Genomic DNA, 21126 nt, shown 5'->3' with positions numbered 1-21126 from the left:
TGGGTCTGCCCTCCCCTCCTCCATGGACCTTCTCTGTGCAGTTTTCTTAGCTAATCCAAAGTCTGAAAAATAATCCTGTTTTGAAATAAAGATCACACAGCTAGTGATGGCTTTTAAAAAGCCTTTCTGAATTGGCTCTGCCTTCCTCTCCCCGGTGGAATGGTGCTCTTAATAGGCTGGCTCCAGGCAAAAAGCTGGTCTGAGTGAATAACCCCCCAAGTGCTAAGTGCATTTTGGATGCTGAAGCCTACAATCAGGGCTGTGAACTTTGGGTTTGTAGGAGTTGTACTAACGGGTGCATTAGGCAGTCATTAAGTGCCAGGCAGTTTCTGACTGACAGCAAAATACCAAGGCAGCTGAAAGAAAGGCTCAGATGCATTTTGAAGTACATTGTCCTTTTTTTTTTTCTTTGTGAGAAGGAAGTACATAGGTAATGTCCCAATGATGGAAAAGGAGGCAAAGGGAAGGGCTGCTTCTGTGCATCCAGTGTTTGAAAGTGTGTCCTCTCTTCCTTACCCATTCTGCAGGACACCCATCATTGCTGGAGGGCTGTTTGTAATCGACAAAGCCTGGTTCAACCACCTGGGGAAATATGACAGTGCCATGGACATCTGGGGTGGGGAGAACTTCGGTGAGTCATTCTTCTTCATTCTCTGCCTTGCTGTGTTGGTTTCTCTTTCTGAGTCATGCCACATGGATACAAGGTCATTTTGGACTTTGCTTTGAATACTCTGGATGGTTTCCCTCACTGACATTCATAGGTTATGGTCTCAGTAATGTAAGGAATCCAACAACCATATTGTTGATGGGAATGATGGGAATTGAGCAATTGCTGGGACACGGGACTGCCTGTCTTCCATGCTGCTTTGATGTTCTGTAGGTAAATACCCTAAACCACAGAGTTTTCAGCTTTGGTGTTACCCTCATATTCTTTCCTGATCTTATTTTCCCCTTAATAAAGCAAAGATGTGTCTTATTCCATTGCCAACAGCATTTCGAAGCTGTGAACTGAGGCATCAGTGCCTCCTTGAATTTGCAGAGTACCTGGAACAGCAGCTACAAATAGGTGGCAAAGTAACACAACTGCTTATCCATTCCTGTGTCACTGACTGGCTGAGTGCTGCCAGGCTCTCCATGACACTCACTTTTCCTGCACCAAAATAATAGGTTAAGAACTGACCTAAATTCAGTCACCTCTGCCCCTTGTCACGGGACAGGATGGACATTAAGAAATCTCCTGCATGCAAACTTGAGAGGGCAAATGAAAGAGGTAACAGCCTGTCCCTTGTCCTCCTTGTCAGGTGGAGCTGGATCGGGTTGGGCTGTTCTCTCTTTGAAGCTGTAGCAGTGCTGTAGATTAGAGAAATACACTGTATCCAGGAAAGAAGAGGGAGGCATTCGATGTCAGTGAGACAGATCAGAACCTGGCTTTAATAGCTTGCACCCCTGGGGAGTATGGCTAGCCAGGAAGGAAGGATCTTGTGTCTTAACACATACAGCAATGCTGTCAGTCATCCAAGGGAACAGATGCTGCCACCTTGCAGTAATCCATTCGCTGCCTGGCACTGTTGTTTGCTTCACATGCCTTGTCCCCCTAGATATATTTTATTTAGTTATATCTTGTTGTGCAGTAGGATCTCACTCACTCATGCTTTCTCTCTGTGGGTGGGTATCTTGCCACCAGACTGACCCAGAGTGTCTGAGTGGGGTGGCTCTAAGGAAACCAAAGAGAGGAGTGACAGCCCTCCTGCCTCCCCCGCTGGATCAATGGCCCAAACAAAGAAAGGAACTAGACAGGAAGAGGGAGGAAGAAGGACTGTCACGCTGTGTCTGACCTGCTGTCGCTGCTTGTCATTCGCCTCTGACAGCAGCCAGCCCGAGCCGCTCCTGGGAGATGAACAGTGACAGGACAACCTGCTCTTGGGGGAAGCTCCATCCTGGCAGTTTGTCCAATGCCCTGTAATGGCAGGCATTGTGCTCCTTACATGTGGTTATGGCCCATCCTATGGAGCAGAGCACAAGATTTCCCTCACTGTGCCCCGGAAGGCTGGTCCCAGCTGAACGTACACTGGCTGTGCTGCAGGGTGTGTCAGGACATTGGTGTGACAAAGGAAAGCCAGGCAGGTTAACTTTGCAACAAAAAAATGCAGGTCTGCATAGTAGCAAGGCAGATCCTCTCTTGCCTATTGCCCTGAGAGCAGCAGCGTGCCTGGCTCACAGCTGCATCTCCTGCAGGCACAGCAGTCGAGGGCAGTGTGTCCCATCTCTCCTTTGCACATAAGCAAGGGCAGCTGAGACCCTCCTGGGCCCAGTCAGTTCTGGGCAGGTGATGGAGAGCAGGAGCTGACCAAGCATCTGCTCATTTTGGGTGCTTGCAGTGAACCATGCTTTTCCTGGTAGCTTAGCCCTGAGGGGATGCAGGCCTCCGTCCTGAGGAGCATCACTGCTGCTTTTAATGTTATTGACTGTGCAACTAGAGGGGGCTGGAGACTTTAGGCAAAACAAAAATGAGTCTCTTTGTGTTGGAAGAAGGACATTGTAGGTGTTTTGCTTCTTAAATGTACTTAATTCCTTCTAGATGAGTAATGGCAGAAAGGACTTGCAGACCAGCAAGAAGTGCTAAAGGTATTTTGCCAAGTGAAGGCCAAGTCCAGTGCAGCCCAATGCGTATTGCTCACATCCCTCCTTGGGGCCACTTGAAGGGACCACTTGCCCTGGCAACATCTCTCAAGGGTCAAGTGATGCACACTGTCATTCCTGCTACCCTGGCTCCTCTGAGTTGACCCTGTGCCATGTTTTAGCTGGTGCCTCAGTTTACCTTCTCTTGAGGCACTTAGCTCTTGGCTGCCTGTCTGGATACCCTGTTTGTTAGCTGCCATGGATGACTCCGTGGGTCATCCCTGCTGGAGGAAACCTGTGCTTTAATTGTTTCTGCTGGGCCTAGAGCAGGGTCTACAGGGTGCAACTAGTCTGAAGCAGGGAACTCAGAGTCCTCACCATCTCATGCCTCCCCAGCAATGTGTCCTTATTCCAGACTGCAGTGCACAGAGATCACGTCTTCATTAGGCTTTACATTAAGACCAGGCGAAGACTGAGTGGTGCAAGTCTTTCCCTTGTAGCGCTTCAGGGAGCTGCTCTTCTCCCAGGCTGAGCAGAAGGACCAGAGGAGGGGAAGGCATGAGGCAGTAGCCACGCTGTGGTCCAATCGACAGCTGCTTGTCTGGTTGTCCCCTTTTATCAGACACCCTTCTAATTTACACGGCAGCACCGGCAGAGTGGCCAGCGCTGTGACACACGGACAAATGAGAGGGACAGCCACATGCAAGGGGAACTGAGCACAGCAGCTTAGAGTGGCCATATCCTGCCGTAATCTCATTTCCCTGCAGCTGTGATTAAGGTTGCTCCCAATACAGCACCAGGACATGGCACAAAGGCGCCTTTTATTGACCTGTTAATACCCAGCACTGGGGAAAGTGGTGAGGCTCCAGCTGCTGTTGCAGCTCTTGCGTGTAAACACAGCAGTAAAGGGAAGGGCAGGGAATTTCTGGGAAGGAATACTCCTCCCTGCTGTGCTTTCCCACCACTGCCATTGTTTGCCCCTGCTCCCAGGGCCAGCTGTTAGGGATGGGATCAAGCCTTGAATTTTGGGCCCGCACACCAAGGCTTTGCAGCTGTGTCCGCCTCCCATTTCTATCAGCTCAGGAGCAGGCGGGTGTGTTGGGAGTGGGATGGGAGCAACATTAACCTGGCTTCCACCTCTGCAGCAACATGCAACTTGGGGCTGAGCCATGTGTACTGAGAAGGCTTTGGAGGTCCAGACTCCAATTTGCCTTTGCTCTCTGAAACTGTGAGTTGTTTTTGGAGGGATGGCAGCTTTGTAGGCCAGCAGTGCCTGCCGTTGGAGGAGGAGGAGTCCTGTTCACACTGCCCAGTTGGCCTGCCTGCCACAGGTGCTTGTCTTGCCAGCATCTGACCTGGGGACAAGTCATCCTTACCTTGGCATATGTGAGAGGACTGCTGGGAGCACAAGCTGGCAAAGATGATGGGTGTCCTCCTGTCTTAATTCTGTAGTTAAATGGGGGGGTGAAAATGAATTATTAGTTTTGGAGTAGATACATGCTACCTATAGCTCTATACTGTCAACAGTCGATAAAGTAGGATTCAGAGACCCGCAGAAGCCTTTTCATTTTAATTTCATTTCTTTTCCATGCTGTTTCCGTGTGAGCATGACTTCCTGACAATAGAGCTGCAGATTCATAGCTTCATAAACATTAGGACCAGATGGGCCCATTAGATCAGTCATTCTGTTCACCTGTCCTACCTCATCCAGCTCCCTGCCAAGAGCTCTGTAACTTCTGGTATCAGTTGTGCCACAGGCTCATTTTCTTTGAGAAGGGCCCCATGGGCCAGCCAGTGAGTGGCTTGGAGTGACTGGGAGTCATTTCCCATACTGACAACTTATCCAGACTTTTGAGATAATCCCTCCCGCCACTGACCTTTGCTTGTGTGAGGGTGTGTGCCATATTGTACCACAACATTGGCACCGATGGCACAGTACCTGGGCAGGGTAAGCTCCAGTCCATCTTGGGGCAGGCAATGGATGCACAGCTCCCTGTTCAGTTTGCAAAATCAATGCTGGATTCATAAAGAAAATGACAGTTGTAGTCATTCATAAAGAGAACTCATAGCCTCTCGTGGTGAACTTGACAGCCCTTTGGAGGGAAGTGACTCTGAAATAGGCAGAGCAGAAGTAATTAGGGGAGCACAAAACTGGCAAGACAATTCTGCAGTGTAAGCGGGGCTGCATGGAAAGGGACCTGCTTACTGTCTCATGCTTGCCATTGTGATAGCACCTGCTGTGCTAGAGGCAGGTTTCAAGTGCACTGACTTCAAACAGCTTGCAAGAAGCTTTGAAATGCACTTTTAAGGCAGTTTTGCCTAGGAGAGCCCCTCTGGTAATTGATTTAGCCAAGTTTAATGTGGCAGGGGATGAAGTGAGAGCTAACACTAGGATCCAGACTGCTCTAGGACAAAAAGACAAAATGCTGAAGCTGCTTGTCTTGTAGAAATCTCCTTCCGTGTATGGATGTGTGGAGGGAGCCTGGAAATCATCCCCTGCAGCCGTGTTGGGCATGTCTTCCGGAAGAAACATCCATACGTCTTTCCAGAGGGAAATGCCAATACATACATTAAGTAAGTGGTTTGTACTTGCTCTTTTTTGTGAAACAGAATGAGGAGCTGCCTTGTAGGGAGGGAGGAGGAGAGAAGACAGGGAGGAAAGTTTGTTTAGAAAACTCTGAAATATCCTTGGGCAGAAATTTCCTGAGCCAAAGAACATGCATGTTAGTACAACTGTCCTGCAGGATTTCTACAGTGTCGAGAAAATGACAAAAATAGGACATTTGTATGGTACCTTCCATCAGCACAGAAATGGAGGAATGGCCCCAGCACATCTCTGACCACTAGCTACTGGAACAGCAAATGATTTAGACCTTGAGTCATCAGAACACATTTATAATGACCTGCAATCAGGCTGCCAGCAATGTCTGTCAGTACCCAGTGACCTTAGCTGCATGTTCAGCATGGCTCAGCCAAACCAGAAAATTTGGTTCCCAAAGTCTCTCCAAGAGGGGAGCCAAGCACCTTGCTGGAGTGGGTGACTGTGCCTCTGGACTGGTGCTGTCTCTTGAGCAGAGGCAGCAATGGGGCGCACCTTGCTGGCATGTACACTGGAGGAACTGCCAGGGCATCCCAGCTGAAGGGGACCTCTCGTCAAACACAGGAACATAGGCTGAATGAGATACTGAAATGGCTGGCTGAAATGGGCTAAGATCCTGAAAACATCAGGCAAAGAAGAAGGCAATCCAGAAGTGAGAATAGGCATGGGAAAGTTGATGGTAGCAGCTAGCAAGGTCAGGAGGGATGTTATCTGTTTTTAGACTGTGAGGCTGAACGTTGTTGCTTAAGTAAACGACAAACACGTGGGGTACTTATACTAAATGCAGGGTTGTTTCTCAGCTAACCTGCAGTTGTGAGTGCTTACACACCAGGCATTCCTTTTAGTGCAGGCTTCCCAGTGTTAGAAAGAGCCAGCAGCACTTGTGAAGACCCAGGCTCTCCGCAGCTTCCCTATCTTTTACATGAGACAACGAGCTGGGGGAGTGCAAATTACACTTCTCAGTTACACCTAATTCATGATTTCCAGCCATGCAGTGTGTGGGGCAGGAAGGGGACTTTGTCGCCTTGCTTTGAATAGCCGGTGTTGAGGGGCACAGGGCATTGCTGGAATCAAGGAGAGCACTAGTTTGAGAGTCATGAGGAAGGCTCTTGCTTTTAGTACTGAAGTAAGATTCGTACAGAAGAGGCTGGGATGTGGCAAAATCTCTGCTGTCGACATCAGTGCAAACCTGAGTGAAAAGGTAGTGTCTGCATTGCATCACCTGCAGGAGGAGCAAGGAGAGCTTGAATGGGTACAGCTCTTCTGGCTGCTTCTCTGGCACAGGCCTCTGGGGACCTAGGGGATGCCTGTATCATGTAGGTGTGAGCCTCATCATTTATCCCCGTGTTTCTTGTAAATCCAGATGAGATCAGGAAGCCAAACAAAAGAACCCTGCACTTTGGGGAAGGTTAGGTACAGATGTAAACACTGATTCAGTCATCTCTTGAACAAGAGCACTTAAACTATTTCCTTAGAGAGAGGAGAAGAAGCCCATGAATCATCAAGGAACTGAAAAGCAGTCTGGAGAAACATACCTGTAGGCATCAGGAGGTTGGATGTTGTTAACCCTATGATATCTATCAACCTTAAACTTAATATTATAGTATATAGACACAGAGGAGAAGCAGCTTCTGGCAACCTGATGCTATGTAGTACTTCTGTTTAAATAGAGATGTTATCAAAAAATATCTCCACCCTTCTGCCAGATCCTGATTTTTTTTCCACACAGCCCATACTTCAGAGTGAGCTTGGACTCCAGTGTAGTGCTGGCTTCACATGCTGACTGTCTCCTTTTCTGCCCTCCTGGGGCTTGGCTGGATCCAGAGCCTGCCCACGGCATGTGCAGTTCAGTGATGTAGCAACAGCTTAGAGTCTCCGGCCTGCCTTGGAACAGGAGATTGGAGGACTCCCCTGGCCTGGGCAGAGATAGGCAGATAGGCATGGAGCAACAAAGATATTTGCAAGAAGAGTTAGAGCTATCTCAAGTCAACAGAAGACTTGCTGAGGTTCATAAACCTGCAGACACCTGGCTGATGTGAAAGGCCGATATTTATGCACTGTGGTGGGGTGGTTCCTCTTAAGTTTTGAATGCTGAGGTTTGCCTCAGTGAAATCCAGGAATGCAATGCAGGAGAGTCTATACAGGATTGACTCAAAGGAAATATTTATAAATCTTTGGCAAATTTTTCACCACTTTTCTGAGCTCCATCCAAGCCACTAAATAAAACACCAGGCACTCCTGCCTGGGAGATGATGCTTAAAAGAACCTTCAGTTCCAAATATGGTGGATACAAAGAATCCAGCTGAGTTTGAAATGGTGAATTCTTCACCCAAGCTTTATTTGGCCTGATGAGTTTGGTCCCTGGAGTAATGAGAAGGAGGAGTACCTTCTCTGGTAGTAAGGAGTGGGCTGTCTCAAAGGTGATTTGGGTGATGCCAAAGACCAAGTTGAGGGTAGGAGGAGAGCAGGATGGATCAGTTAATACATTTTGGAAAATGTTATCTTAGAGGCTTCCTTGGTTTCATCTGTCTTTTGCTGCCTCCTTCAGAAACACCAAGCGCACTGCGGAGGTGTGGATGGATGAGTTCAAGCAGTACTACTACGCAGCTCGTCCCGCAGCTCAGGGGAGGCCTTATGGAAAGTAAGGATCTTGCTCTACCTGTGCCCTTCCTGTGCCCTGCCTGCTGCAGTGGGGTGTTCACGGTGACATCGCTCTGCTGCGGAAACCCGCCTGCGTTGTTTCTGTAGTAACGCTCAATTAAATGCTAATGGTAGGCAGATGCTATGAGCACAGCAATGAGACCTATAAACAGCCAGTTTATATGCTGTGCTGGTTTATCCCAGAGAGTGAACCAAACCCAGCTGGGGGAAAACCTTTACCTATGTCCCACCCTTGGCATTAGGTACAAATACTTCTGGTCCCAGAGGGGAGTTTGGTGGGAGAGTTCAGAGGTGTTGTTGTCAGCTGAGGAGAAGGAAAATCATCAATTTTTTGGCCTGCTAATGCTTTATTGGAAAGGAGCAAGTCCTTTGTATGCAGGGAGTTTGCCATTCATTCTGTGAACAGTCAGAAACACCTCCCTGTCAGGAGGACTGTAAATATTTGTGTTATATTTCTCATTTTCATATGGTCCTCCTTGCCTTAGAAAGTTTCCTGTGGACCACAGATGGTTCCAAATCCAAACCCAAATTCCTTGTAGCTAATCTTCAATCTCCAGAATAAATAAATTAAAGTCCTGCTGACTAACCTGTTTTCACTGAATTAATATCCTACTCCCATTTATTGGCACCAAATGAAGTGACATCTCTGTCCTGCTTTTTATAGGAGGGTGTGGAGAAGTTAACCCTATGCAAAAGGAAGGTACTGGAGGCTTCCAAGTACTCTGTAAATGCCAGCTCATAACAGCTCCACAGGCTGGCCTAGGGAGGAGCTGGAGTTTGGAAAATGTCATTGTACTGCCTGATCCCTCAGCAGAAATTTTGTCATGATTAATGAAAGAAAAAAGTATTTCACCATGAGATTAACTTCTGCTGACTTAAAAATGTGTTTAGGTGCTCTTGGAAATCAAGGCCTCCTGTAGTCCTGTAAACTAAGAGTAACTTAGTATAGTGAATAGCATATATTAATTTCCTTGTACATTAATATATTAAAGTAATGCTTATTGCATATACATTTTTTACTGATAATTTTTAAATGACTGTACTTTTCTGTTGGTCTATTTATGCGCCCAACTTCAGACTCCTTGTTAAAATGGCAATATGTCGTCATGCCATTTTACCAAGTGAGACCTCCAAAGAATGGGGATCAAAACAACCTCTCAAGCTAATGCAGAAGAAAGCAGAAAATAGAGCTGCTGATGCTCTTGTGTTTGCTGTCTGTGCATATCTGTTGGATTTCTATCAGCCTCCCTTTTTGGTGTGTTGGGTCTCACTTTACTGATTTCCATTGCATCTCTGTGATATTTTCTTCCTACAGCGTCCAGAGCAGAGTGGAGCTGCGGAAGAAGTTGAAATGCCACAGCTTCAAGTGGTACCTGGAAAACGTTTATCCTGAACTTCGGTATGGATGTGCCATCTCCACCTGTCTCTAGCAGGCCAGTGGATGCCCCATCCCTCCTGCCCCACAGAACTTCCCTCTTCAGCTCCAGTCCCCCCATGTCCCCCTGCCCCAGAGACTCAGGCACCCCCTCCCTTGGGCTTCACAGAAGGGCAAAGTAAATTTTGTGCTGGCTTCAAATACAGTGTGCCATGCTGCAGGGCCAGGAGTTGGTCTTCGGGTATCCCTGTGGGTCCCTTCCAATTCAGGATATTCTATGATCCTATGATTTGTGATCCTGCTTTCTCTAAACAATCTTATAGACCTTGCAGCTCTTCGCTGTGGGATTAATGAGGGACAAAACACCAGTTATTCCCATTTGCTCTCAGGGATTCATTAGGTGTCCTCCTGCCCGTGCTGTGGGACAGGTTGCATAGGGAAATAGCTAACTTCTCTCTCAAAAGTATCCCAAGGCAGAAAATCCACCATAGCCTCTGCTGGGCTGTTTCAGTACTTAATGACTCTTGCTTACTAAAGAAGCACCTAATTTCCAGTCCTTTCACACTGTTCTGTGGTACTCAAGACTTCCCTATTGTGAAACCATCCACTCTAGGATTTTATGACTTGTATTCAGATAGCTCTGCCTTGCTTTGCTTAATATCCACTTCCACAGTTGCTTTTGCACAGATATTTTTTAGTTACCAAAATTATTCTAGAAACCATTGCATTCATTCTCCTATCAGGAGCCATCCTCAGAAAGGGTGGAAAAGTTCTGGAGGTACTGCCAGGCACCCTGCTGGTGCAATGGCTAAGTGCAGAATCACTGTGTGAAAATGGTGATTTATAGCTGTTTTCTTGGGGTTTTTTGCCGTGTGTGGCATTGCACAGCAGCATTCACAGGGAACGCCAGGGCTCTGTGACAGTGTGTTATAAAGTTCCCCACTCTTGTAAGCTGAAGGCTGACCTTCAGCCCGCTCAAAGTCTATTCCTTGCTCCTCTGTTTGCCTTGTGCACTGTTATTTATTTTTTCCTCTTGTAAAGGTCAGCCATCCATCTCCGAGCGCTGCTTCTGCAGCGTCCCTCTCCGTGTACTGCTCTCAGTGGTTCCGTGTTGTAATAGATCTTGCCACTCCCATTTTGTGAAGGTGAAGTGGTGCGACCTTACCCCACTGAGCCTCCTTTGAGTACTCCGTGGGCCTGGGGGAGTATAGATGTTGTTTAAACGCTGTTCCCACAGGATTCCCGAGGAGTCGCTCTATCAGACTGGGATGATCAGGCAAAGACAGAGCTGCCTGGAGTCACACAAGTCTGAAGACCAAGAGCTCCCCATCCTGAGCTTAAATCCTTGTAACAGCAGCAAGGGCACAGTACCAAAGGCACAGGTAAGATGTGTTGTGTATCTGCATGATGCTGGATGGAGAGAAGCCTCTGGGTCAGCTTCAAGATAATTTCTTAAGTTTGCTAAAGCTCTGTTGGAGGATTTACCTGTTCTGACAGACCCTTTCCTTAGATAGCATGTAGTTAAACCCTGGTAACTCCACCTGACTTAGGTGGAAGCCCTGGGCAGCAGCAGGGATTGGTGCAGGAGCCACAGTGCAGTGTGGACCACTCATCTCTGTGCCAGCCTCTGCTGACCACTTACTGCCAGGAACACCACACGCTGCTCATCTGTGCAGCTCAAAGACAAAGAGAACTATAATTTCCTCTCATCTTTCAGCCTTTTCTCTTTCAGAATGCACTGAATCGCAATGGTATTTATAACTTCATAGTCTGCATTCTCTCAGTATTAGATTGCCCATTAAACTAGTGAGAATTTAATGAGGACGATCTCGTTTTTTTTCAATCTCACTGAGATGAGAAAAAGCTGTATGAATTGGTGTTCTCAAAATCACAGCCCAGGAAACATCAGAGCCAAGAGTAGGCTCATGTGCCTTGTTGCAGCAGAGTTTCTGGAGCAAGACTCTGAAGACACAGCTACAAAACCTGCCTTTCCTTCAGCCTCCCTTTGTGATTTTGGGCATGTCAGTAAGTTCTCTCACTGTTCCCATCTATAAAACAGGGAAGATAACAATCACTTGCTTCTCCACTGTTGCTATGAATTAATTTAATAGGCAATGGTGTGCTTGCTTGACTGTATATTCTTAACCCTTGTGGTTACACATTCAAGCCAGGTAGCTGTGCATATAAAAGGCCCAGCCTGGGGAGACTGATTAGTATGTGCAAAGGAATCTTGTCATTATGAGCATCTCTTTCAAATGCAGTTGCATGCCTGTCTTTAGGCAGGAAAATAATATCTGTTTCACAGCATGGTAAAATCAACAATGATTACTCGAATATTAGTCAGTTCAGAAAATATAATGAATATAATTATGAGTGTCGCACAGTTACACTTCTTACGGTTTCACTGGTTTCCAGGTTCTAGGATTGTTTTTATTTCTTCCTATGCTACGTGGACTTTTCACATAAACAGCAAGAAAAGCAAGCTAATGAGAGGAGGTCATCATGTTTTGCAGGGCCAGCTCTGCAGAAGAAAAGAAAAATGTGTCAGTGACAATTGCAACTTTCAATGAATTGGATGTTTTTTTAAAAAAAATCTGGGAAAATCAGAATGAAAAATGCTGCTGCAAGCTAGCGTTTCAAAATGAAATGGTATTGGTCTTTCTGAAATATCAGTTTGATGTGGTATTTTAAAATGAGAAATGTCATGCCAACAAGTTGGATTGTTTCATCCCAGCAAACACATTTTGTTTTGACATTTCTATGCAGTAAATTTTTGGAATTTTTCATGGCACAAACTTTTCAGCTTCCCATTCTGATTCTGCAGCAGTTTGCAATAGGTCAACACTTCCTGCTGGATGGCAGCTCCATTTCTTGTGCACATCCAGGACTAACTCTGCAAGGGAACAGAAAAATACACTACAAACAGATTGCAGAATTCCTATACTCAGTACACAACAGGAACAGAGAAAAACCTTTTCCTTTTATCTCTCTGTCTTTCTAGGATAATTCTCTGTTACTTGTACCCACAGAGACTATTTCAGATTAAAGCATGATATTTAAACTTTCATTGTGAATAGAAACATATTTTAATGACACAATTGTTACAAGACCACCTGAACTTGTGAATGACATGGGTGTTATAGTGACCAGGCTGTGTAGGATCGATTATGCAGCAGTCCTGACTGCTACTTAGTTTTGCATTTGATATACCATAATAGAGCAATAATCTTCACTTTTAACATATTGAAGTCACATCTTGTTTGCCCTAAGCTTCATTATTTGAAAAATAGGTTTAGTTGAATCAAAGCTATGCTTTCCTGGCATTCAGTAAGTACCATGGAAATATCCTGGCCATCCAAATTCTTTATTATCACTATTACAGGAGCAGTAATTTGGTTGCTTTGATTGCCTTTCTGTATCTGTCTCATTGCTAGGCTCCCCCACCCCTTTAGCAACATTACATGCATGAAGTCCTGGGACTGGGTGTGAGAAGATCTGAGCTATCATACATGAGAGAGGCAAAGGAGCTGTGAGATGGCAATGAGTTGCTCTTTATTTTAGTTCTTTCTATCTGTAGTGCAGGGGAAGGATGTTGTGAGACCTCTGGCTACATCCGTAGTTTGGATAAATTGAGATGAATACTCTGTGGTGAAATCAGATTTACACCCTTAGCAGGTCTCACAGACCCTCCCTGGTGGTGTCCAGTGTTGGCCTTGAATTACAAAAAAGGGCACTGAGGCACAAAAAGACCCCTCATCTTTGTGTAGGAGAGCTCTGTTCTGTCATCCTGGGGATCCATTTGGCCCTTTCTGTTCCAAAAGGTCTGTCAGTGGTCAAAGTAGGTTCGGTCCCTTGAGATGGCTCTCAGAGGGCTCTTGAGTTATTGACTGGCAGAGATCTTTGTGCAGTGCTCATCCCCAGGGCACAGCGGGCTCTGCCTGCACTCCTGCCCACTGGAGCCCTTGTACTCTATGCTTTGTTGCGTCTCATTTGCTAAATGAAGAGATTGATTTAGTTTTTCACAAGAGAAATGCATCTGAGGGAAAATAATTGATCATAATTTTGTCCTCATCTATCTAATGAAGATGTGAGTAGTTGGGGGTTTTTTCCAGTTGGTGTCAGTTGATATTAGTTCACAGAGTTTGGAACAGACATCTGACTCTGGGATTTATTTAAATCATTAACAGCTTCAGGAAACCTGACATACTTCAGATAAAAAAAGCAGAAGGTGCTTTGACCTGGATACTCACACACATGTAAGCAGTCTCTGCAAGATGAATGTAAAGTTGAGGCATCTTCTAGACAAGCAAGGAAACAGTAAGAAGGCTGTGGCATCCATTTCCTGGGCCTGCACCCCAAAATATCTGGTGTTTGGAGCTGAGTGGCTGCCATTGCATTTGAGTGGCATGTCCTTGACTCTTCCTGTGAAGGAAATGCAATCTGATAATCTACCTGATACAGCTTTGATGCTCACCCCAGTTTGCTTGAGGTCCTCTGTTTGCTGACTAAATCTGCATTTTGGAGAACATTTAGCATCTATCCAACCTAAGTGTGCCTCCTGAGACAACTCAGCCATAAACGTTCTCTTCTGACCTTCCTCCCCTCAAAAGCCTTCGTTCCTCTTCATGAACATGTCCTGCCCCAGCTGTAGGCTGACCAGAGCTGCAGGAGGCAGGCTGAGCTAGCAGAGCAGAGGGGTAGCAGTGGCACCTTGTGTACTTCGCTTTCCCTCTCCTGAGATGTGTGTAAGTGCCAGTTGCATCCCTGGGTCTTTTGATGAGAGGAGCACTTTGGTATTCTTAGGTGACCCATGCAGTCACGTGCCTTGGGAAGTCCTTCCCTCTGATTTTAAAAAGATAATTGGGGAATTAGATTTTTCCCAGCTTCCTCAGAAACATTTTTCTCTAGCTACTACCTTGGCTTTAGGGTACAGCTGACCTCTTACTCAGTAGCAGAGACCTCTCTGTCACATAATGCTGGGTTCCCATGGGACTGCTCCTCCCTAGGCTGAGGGGCTCCTTCCTCCATTTGTCAGCCAGGCTATGCCAAGCCGAAGGTCACATTTTAAAATAATTTCCTCAATTCATAATCATGCTGAGTAACAGTGACAGGTGCCTGCTCAAATGATACTAAAGCCTTGAAAAATAATCACAATCCTCAGATGGGGGGTTAGTGTTATCTGAGGCTTTGGAGGAGGGGGATTGCTGGTGGTGGTATGCAGCTGGTAGCTCTGTTCTCCAAGCCCACCCTCTTCCTCCTTACTCCACCACCACTTGTGTTTGTCTTTGAAAAGGCAGGAAATCTTGATCTCAGTTTCACCTCGTATATCTGTTTTTCACTGGTGCTGGGATCAGCTCTAAGCCCTGATGGCATCTCTTCAGGCCAGTCTGCAGCCCTGAAGCCATGCTAGCTCCTTGAAAATCTCCTTAGGAGTACCATGGGCTACACTGTGCACCACAACCTCCATGGTGTGAAGCTCTGTTGTTGTTACTGCTGTGCTGGCCATGTCAGTGCTAGGGGTGCCAGGGTTTAGGAGATAAAGTAGTTTCTAATGGAAAAGAGGAAAAAGGCAGAAATTTTAATCCCAACTGCTACAAATAAGGAAAGATATGAGGTAAGATAAAAATTTACATGGCCATTTGCATGCATTTGAACTCAAAGCCCTTCATGGATTCTGTGGTGTTCAACTGACTCCCCCCCTATGCCCCCCAGATTTCTTAATTTTCTGCATCATTTTCTCTGGCTTTCATCTAAGACTGAGAGGGGACAAGACATGATTAGAGCTGGATAAAACATTTTCAACAGGACTGGCTTTCATAAAGAGCCATTCTGCCAAAATAGATGAGCTGTGTGAATATCTGTCAGTTGAGATAAAGACAGTAGAAGGACAGCCTAGGGGCAAGAGGGTAGGATCCAATGTCAGCTGTCGAACCGATGCATACATCTAGCTCTGGACTCCTCACTTCTTATGATGAACAAAGCTTAGGAAAGATGGTTACCACCTCCCTTTCTATCCCATGGACCATTGCTGAATGAGAGAATGGTCCTGCCTTGAGAGGGTGTGAATATTGGGAAGGCTTGAACAGAGCCTGGCCTGGAAAAAAAGCATGGAGGACCTTTGTGAGGAACAGTCCTCCAGGAGGTACCTCAGTGAAGCAAGGAGGCTAAGACATCAAAGGAAAAAAAAAAAGTCCCATGGCCTGAGTTAGTTGGGGGATCCAACATATACACAAGTCCAGGATTAACTAGCTGCTGCTGAGGAGTGTCATGGATGCAGCTCCAGCCCTGTCCTGAGGTAGAATGACTAACAACTGGTTAAAAATGTAAAGCAGGTTTTCAAAGCAGCTTGTAGTAGCGTGGGCACCAAGAACAGATGTTGGAGCTTGCCCCATAGGGTTTGGTTCTTCACAGATGCAGGAGTAATTTGGCACCTGATTTCCCAGGCTGGTGGTTTACACACAGCAGCTGACAGCGTGCATGGTTGGGATGTCTGGAATATGTTCACTGTAGGATCAGGTAAACTCTGCTCCATATGACAAAGAAGAACTAGTTGCCAGAAGGCCCTTTGGGTGCAGATTACAGCTTTGAAAATGAATGCTTGTTATGTGCCCAAATCCTAGGCAGCGCTCACTGAGAAGCCTGTGGGCAGGCTGTTCAGAAAGCCAGGTTTGATTTCCATGAGCTGGTGGGGAGTAGTGGGCTAAGAAGCACGGGGTATGAGGATCACAGTGTGAAGTCCTTGTGGAGCTGGGTCTGCTGTGCAAAAGCATGTTTTCGCTTCTAGGTGGCTAAGAACCTGAATCAAAGTGGGATTTATGTTCCCAGGAGTTAAATGCCTGTAGCTGTCTGTTTTGAAGTTGAGGAAAGGAGTTAGAGCTGCTGACGGTGACAAATACCAAAGGAGTGGAAGCGTTTCCCTGCTCTAATAATTCATGCTAGTGCAACAAAAAACCTCCACCATTCAAAGTCGGGGGAACTGCAGGCATCCCAGCTCTGAGAGCAGGGCAGCCATTCTTCACATTCCCCTCCAGCACTTAGAAAGGGTTGAAGTCTCCCAGGAGCACCTTTTACCCTTCATTTTTCCAGCCTCAGCCTAATAGCCATATGTTTGAGCTCTGCCTTCCCCTCCATTGCCAACACCACTGCTCACATCACTTCTCACGGAGCTTTGGCTCTCCATATCTGAGCTCTGAACTGTTTTGCTTTCTCTCTGCACCTTTCCTTTCACAGCAGGTTTTGAGTTTTCATAGCCTGTACTATGTCAAAGCATCTGCCTTGGCTACTGGGGGCTGTTGCAGAAACCCTCTTGCTCCCTGGCCTTGTCTCTCCAGCAGGGTTATTGCCCTCTGATAGTGAAGCCAGCCTGCTCTTTGTCCTCCAGTCCTGCTCACGTGCCCTGCCACAGTTCAGAATCCTGCTTTCCATTTGCACCCACTGCTGCTCACCTGACTGCTCAGAACCATTTACATAGCAGGAGTTGATCCTGCTTTGCACCCTGGCTAGGGGCCCTCAGAAAACCCTTCCAGCTCCGCTCTTTCTAATTTTAAAGTTGATGCTCACACAAAGTTATAAGCAAAACAATTGTTCCAGAATTCTCCCTCCAGAGTTATGTGAAAGCCTGGTTTGCAGTTTCCCATCAGCCAAACCAGCTCTTGTCTATTTTTTTACACACACAAATAGCAGGGAGCCATCCCTTGCTTGAGATCCTCTCAGGAGCTGCTTTTGGGTAATAAGAACACTGGTAAATGATAGGAAAGTTCAACTGGAATAAACATTGGAGTAAACTTCTGTGAAATACTCCTGGGCTATGTATCTGTACATGCCTGATGCTTTGTTGTGCACATTAGAAATTCTGGTCAAACTATCAGCTACTTCTCTTTTTTCCCAAGTAAAACATCCAGTAGTGAAAAAGAGGGTAATCCCAGAGAGCCCCTGTTGTTTGGTAAGCATCACACTGGACAAAGTCTCTGCTCCTCCAAAGTTTATTTCTTAGGCTGAGAAGCTCATAAGAGAAGGTGAATATGAAAAGCAGTATGAGGAAAAAACCTTCAAGACAACCCAGAGGAACAGAAGTAGCAGTGGTCATCGCAAACCAGTACAGCAAACCTTTGGAATTTGCTCCTGCTGCCTTGATAGAAAGCTGAGCTTTATCCCTGATTTTTGTTATATTTGGGAACAGAATCCTAGGAGTTGCAAACATTTGCTTTGTATCACCTCTCCCACCACCAGCTGCAAAACATTTCTGCTGCTCTTCCCTGGAAAAACAGGATTCCACATTGTGTGGTTAGTAGTATTTCTGCCTCTCTTTTGCTTTTTTCCTATCCTTTTTCCCCCCCAACCACAGCCCAGTTCTAGCTATGGAATCTTTTGTCTCATGAACCATTTTCTTCCAGGTGCTTTTGTAGACTTTTTCTTTGGTACCTGCAGTCCCCCAATAACAGCTGCAGTTTTGGGGAGGCTTGAAACAGTGACCTGTCCTGGTGACTCTTGAAGTCAGTGATGTTTGTGCTTGCCTTCAGAAGGGGCAGGATCCCAAGCCAAAGTGTTGGTTTTCTGAGTAGAAGAATACCAAGAGTCAACACTGATCTCTCACCTCGTTTTTTTTCTTCCTCTCTGCAGGAATGGACATACACGTACAACCACCAAGTCCGCCAGCAGCAGCTGTGTTTGTCTGTGTACACGCTCTTCCCTGGTTCCCAGGTGCTGCTGTCACCTTGTAAAGAAGGTGACAACAAGCAGGTGAGCCCTTTCACTGATCACCCATTTTCTTTGAGATTCCCTTTCTTTCATCATAGTATTACTGCACAGTAAATGGCCCGTGTGCTCTGACTTCATCTGGGAAGCACAGTCTATTCAGGAGTACAGACTCTGGCCTGTTCAGCCCTTTGCCTCTTAAATGAGTGTGTTGATAAGGATGTCTATTAGTGAGGGTGGTGATCTGGATACTTATCTGCAGAAGTCAAACCCAAACTGGCAATTTAGTTCACACGGGCTGCCAGTCACGCAGCAGATGCTAACGTTTCTCTGCAGTTAATCACTGAGCTGGCATTTGAACCAGTGACCTGGGGAAAAAGCTGTTAGTAATATATTATCTTCCTGAAGCCAGGCAGAGGCCGAGCTTAAATGAGTGTGCTTCTGATGGGAAAAATGCTCAGCGTGTGCTCTGCTTGGTGCGAGTTTGGGGACCTTGTGCTTCCCAGCATCAGGCCACAGAGGCTTGGTGACAACTGTCCTTTTGATGCTGGAACAGTGTAGTAAAAATATAATGGGGTGGAAGCTTGTTCATCTGTTTTTCCTCTCGTGTGTCTCTCTCCTCAGCGATGGGGTAAAGTTGGGTCACACATTGAACACATAGCCTCACGCTTCTGTTTGGACACTGAGACGATTGGGGACACGAATGAAAGTATTAAAGAGCTTGTCATCAACCCTTGTGAGAGCACAGCCATGAGTCAGCGCTGGGACATGGTGATGTCTTGACTTGCTGGAGGAGGTGCACAGCAGGGACGGGCACTGAGACGTTGCTACACGCAGCCAAGATGCACCAGCTGGAGCTCAAATGCAAAACCACTGGGGGTCCTTGTGTGCTGTGGGGCAGAAGAAGAATCGTTTAAATAAAAATGGGACACAGCAGTCCAAGTTGAACAACGCATTTTGACTCTAAGGCATGCAGCTGGTATTGGCCTGTTGGCAGTCATGCATTCAGAGAGAAGGGATGGCAAAAAAACAAGCTTGAAATGTTTTAAAGGGATGCTGGGGCTCCTGCTATGGGCTGTATAGAACTTCAGTGTGCACAGTATTGGTTATCCACCTGAAAATGCAGGTAGAAGAGCCTTGAAGACCAAAAGGAAACTTGGACTGAGCAAAGCAAGCATCTCAATAGCTTTTGAGGGTTGAGGTGGGTGCACAAGGTGGGATGTGCCAAGGGATGCTAAGAAACATCTCCAGGGATCAAGTGGAAAACACTGAATTATCTTTGCACTTTTTACTGCTGTGGATGTTTTTGTCTCTGCAGACAGCATGGGTGGAGCCATGTTGCACGTTTGAATTTGTACCTAATCCACGTACATGTTGTGTATACAGAGGCAGAGCAGTCATCTATGTCTGTGGCCAGGATCAAAACAGCAGGTAGTGGGGGAATCCTGCTTTGTGCTAACTGCACATAGGGCTTGTTGAATCTCCAAAGCCCAAGCAAACAGAGGATTCAGTGTGTGAGATTAAAGGATATAAACTGCTGTGAAGCTGGGAGGAAATGCAGTAACATGATTATTTCTTCTCTCTGGAGGCCATGGGTCGCTGAAAACTCCCCTATAATCTCTCTGTGTCTCTCTCACTGCTTCAGATCTGGACTAAATCAAATTTTCACTTTTATTCCATAAAAGTAATATTTTTGGTAATTGAAGGTAATTGTGTCATATTTCTGTTTCTCAATTTCCAAACTATAGAAGAGGGGACTGCCATGAAGTGCTGCTACCGAAGTGATGGTGAAGGTAATTAAAATTAGAAACTGCTCTGAGAAAGGAAAAGGGATATTACCTGGTTTTGCTTCCCAGGTATCTTGTAGTCCAAGATATGAAGTACTGAAGAAAAGGTTTGGGATTCCCCAATCACACTGTGAGCAGGGAAATCTGTGTCATGACATAGTCTCTTTCAAAGTCATTTAACATAGGCAGACCTGGCAGAAATTATTTCTTCAGATTTTGGAGATAAGTCGTTAACCAGAGGTCGTGGCAGGTGCTATCAGTATGTGGGAGTGAGGTGTGACTGCCAAAGGACAATAGGACAGACGACCTCAGAAAGGGTCTTAGGCATAGAAGACTGGAAGGTTGTTTCTAGCCTGTCTTTCAGGGCAGCTGCCACTACAGCAACAGATAACAGGCAGTGGATCTCCAAGAGCTGTGCACACAGCTCTTGTGAAGTAAAAACTCTCAGAGAACTTTCGCAGGACTGTCAATGCGACTTGAAAAAGAAAAATATAGTTTGTGTCTCTAAAAACACTAGGGTTTAATGAAAATCCTATCCTTTTTTTCCTTTGCTGCAAACTGTAGGTAAAACACCATAAGCTTTAAGCCTTCAAGCGCTTTCAGCATCCCTTCTTGAATAAATTGCTGGCTTTCAGGATTTTACTGCCTCAGTTTCTCCTCCCTCAGTGCTGGGAGAAAGCCATATGTGTAAATCTCCCCGGCTTTAGAGGCAGAACCAGTATAGCTCTTTATGTACAAAAGGTCGAAGTGCAACATGCTTTTCATGTGCTGCAGTGATTACTAACCTCATCAAGCTCTCTTGGTGCACACCTCAAGGGCCTCTGTTATGAAAGGGCTGGAGCAAGCTGTCATTTCATGGTGGGAGGTGGCATTGTTTCCATGCCACCACTTTGCAAAGGAGACAAAGGGAAGCACTTAAAATGGAATGGACCCATTTCAAAAAGAAGGGCAGTGACCTTGGGCTTCTTCTATTTAATTGAACAGGGAAATATCACACCTACTTCTCACAATAGTGGCGTCAGGCAGGTGGTAGTAATTCCCAGTCTAGTGCTTACAAGGGAAAGCACTTCCCAGGAGCTTGAAGTTTAACAGGTTCACACCTGTACAGTGCCTACAGCCTGGGACTGCCCAGCTGCTGGCACTTCGATTCTGAAAATCTTGGCATTAGTTTTGAAGTCCAGCACCTGCCAGGTACACTGAGCAGGACCTCAGACCTATCTAGCTCTACTGTTTTCCAACAAAGCTGAAAATACCCGTTCTACTGACAGCCAAAGCTCTCTAAACAGGTAATGCTCTTTGCCTTAGCAAAAACAGCTACCTCACGACTTGTGTGTGTGTGCTTGAGCACAGGGACCCATGGGACCTGCAGGGATGTATTCTAGGAAGGAATC

The 21126-nt window shown here is 46.2% G+C and overlaps 1 protein-coding gene across 1 annotated transcript in view; it reads left to right on the top strand.

Annotated features, from left to right (window-relative positions):
• Positions 1-19653, top strand: part of GALNT14 (polypeptide N-acetylgalactosaminyltransferase 14) — a 96265-nt gene extending 76612 nt beyond the window's left edge. Inside the window, exons 9-15 of the mRNA XM_064648032.1 lie at positions 528-631; positions 5067-5193; positions 7767-7859; positions 9195-9278; positions 10492-10636; positions 17874-17993; positions 18573-19653. Of these exons, the coding sequence (XP_064504102.1) occupies positions 528-631; positions 5067-5193; positions 7767-7859; positions 9195-9278; positions 10492-10636; positions 17874-17993; positions 18573-18731 (832 nt within the window). The 3' untranslated portion in view covers positions 18732-19653. The remainder of the gene's footprint in view (positions 1-527; positions 632-5066; positions 5194-7766; positions 7860-9194; positions 9279-10491; positions 10637-17873; positions 17994-18572) is intronic.
• The last annotated feature ends 1473 nt before the right edge of the window (positions 19654-21126 follow it).

The sequence above is a fragment of the Pseudopipra pipra genome, chromosome 3 (assembly GCF_036250125.1).
Source record: "Pseudopipra pipra isolate bDixPip1 chromosome 3, bDixPip1.hap1, whole genome shotgun sequence".
NCBI classification, from domain to species: Eukaryota; Metazoa; Chordata; class Aves; order Passeriformes; family Pipridae; genus Pseudopipra; species Pseudopipra pipra.
This window is presented reverse-complemented; position numbering and strand designations above follow the sequence as displayed.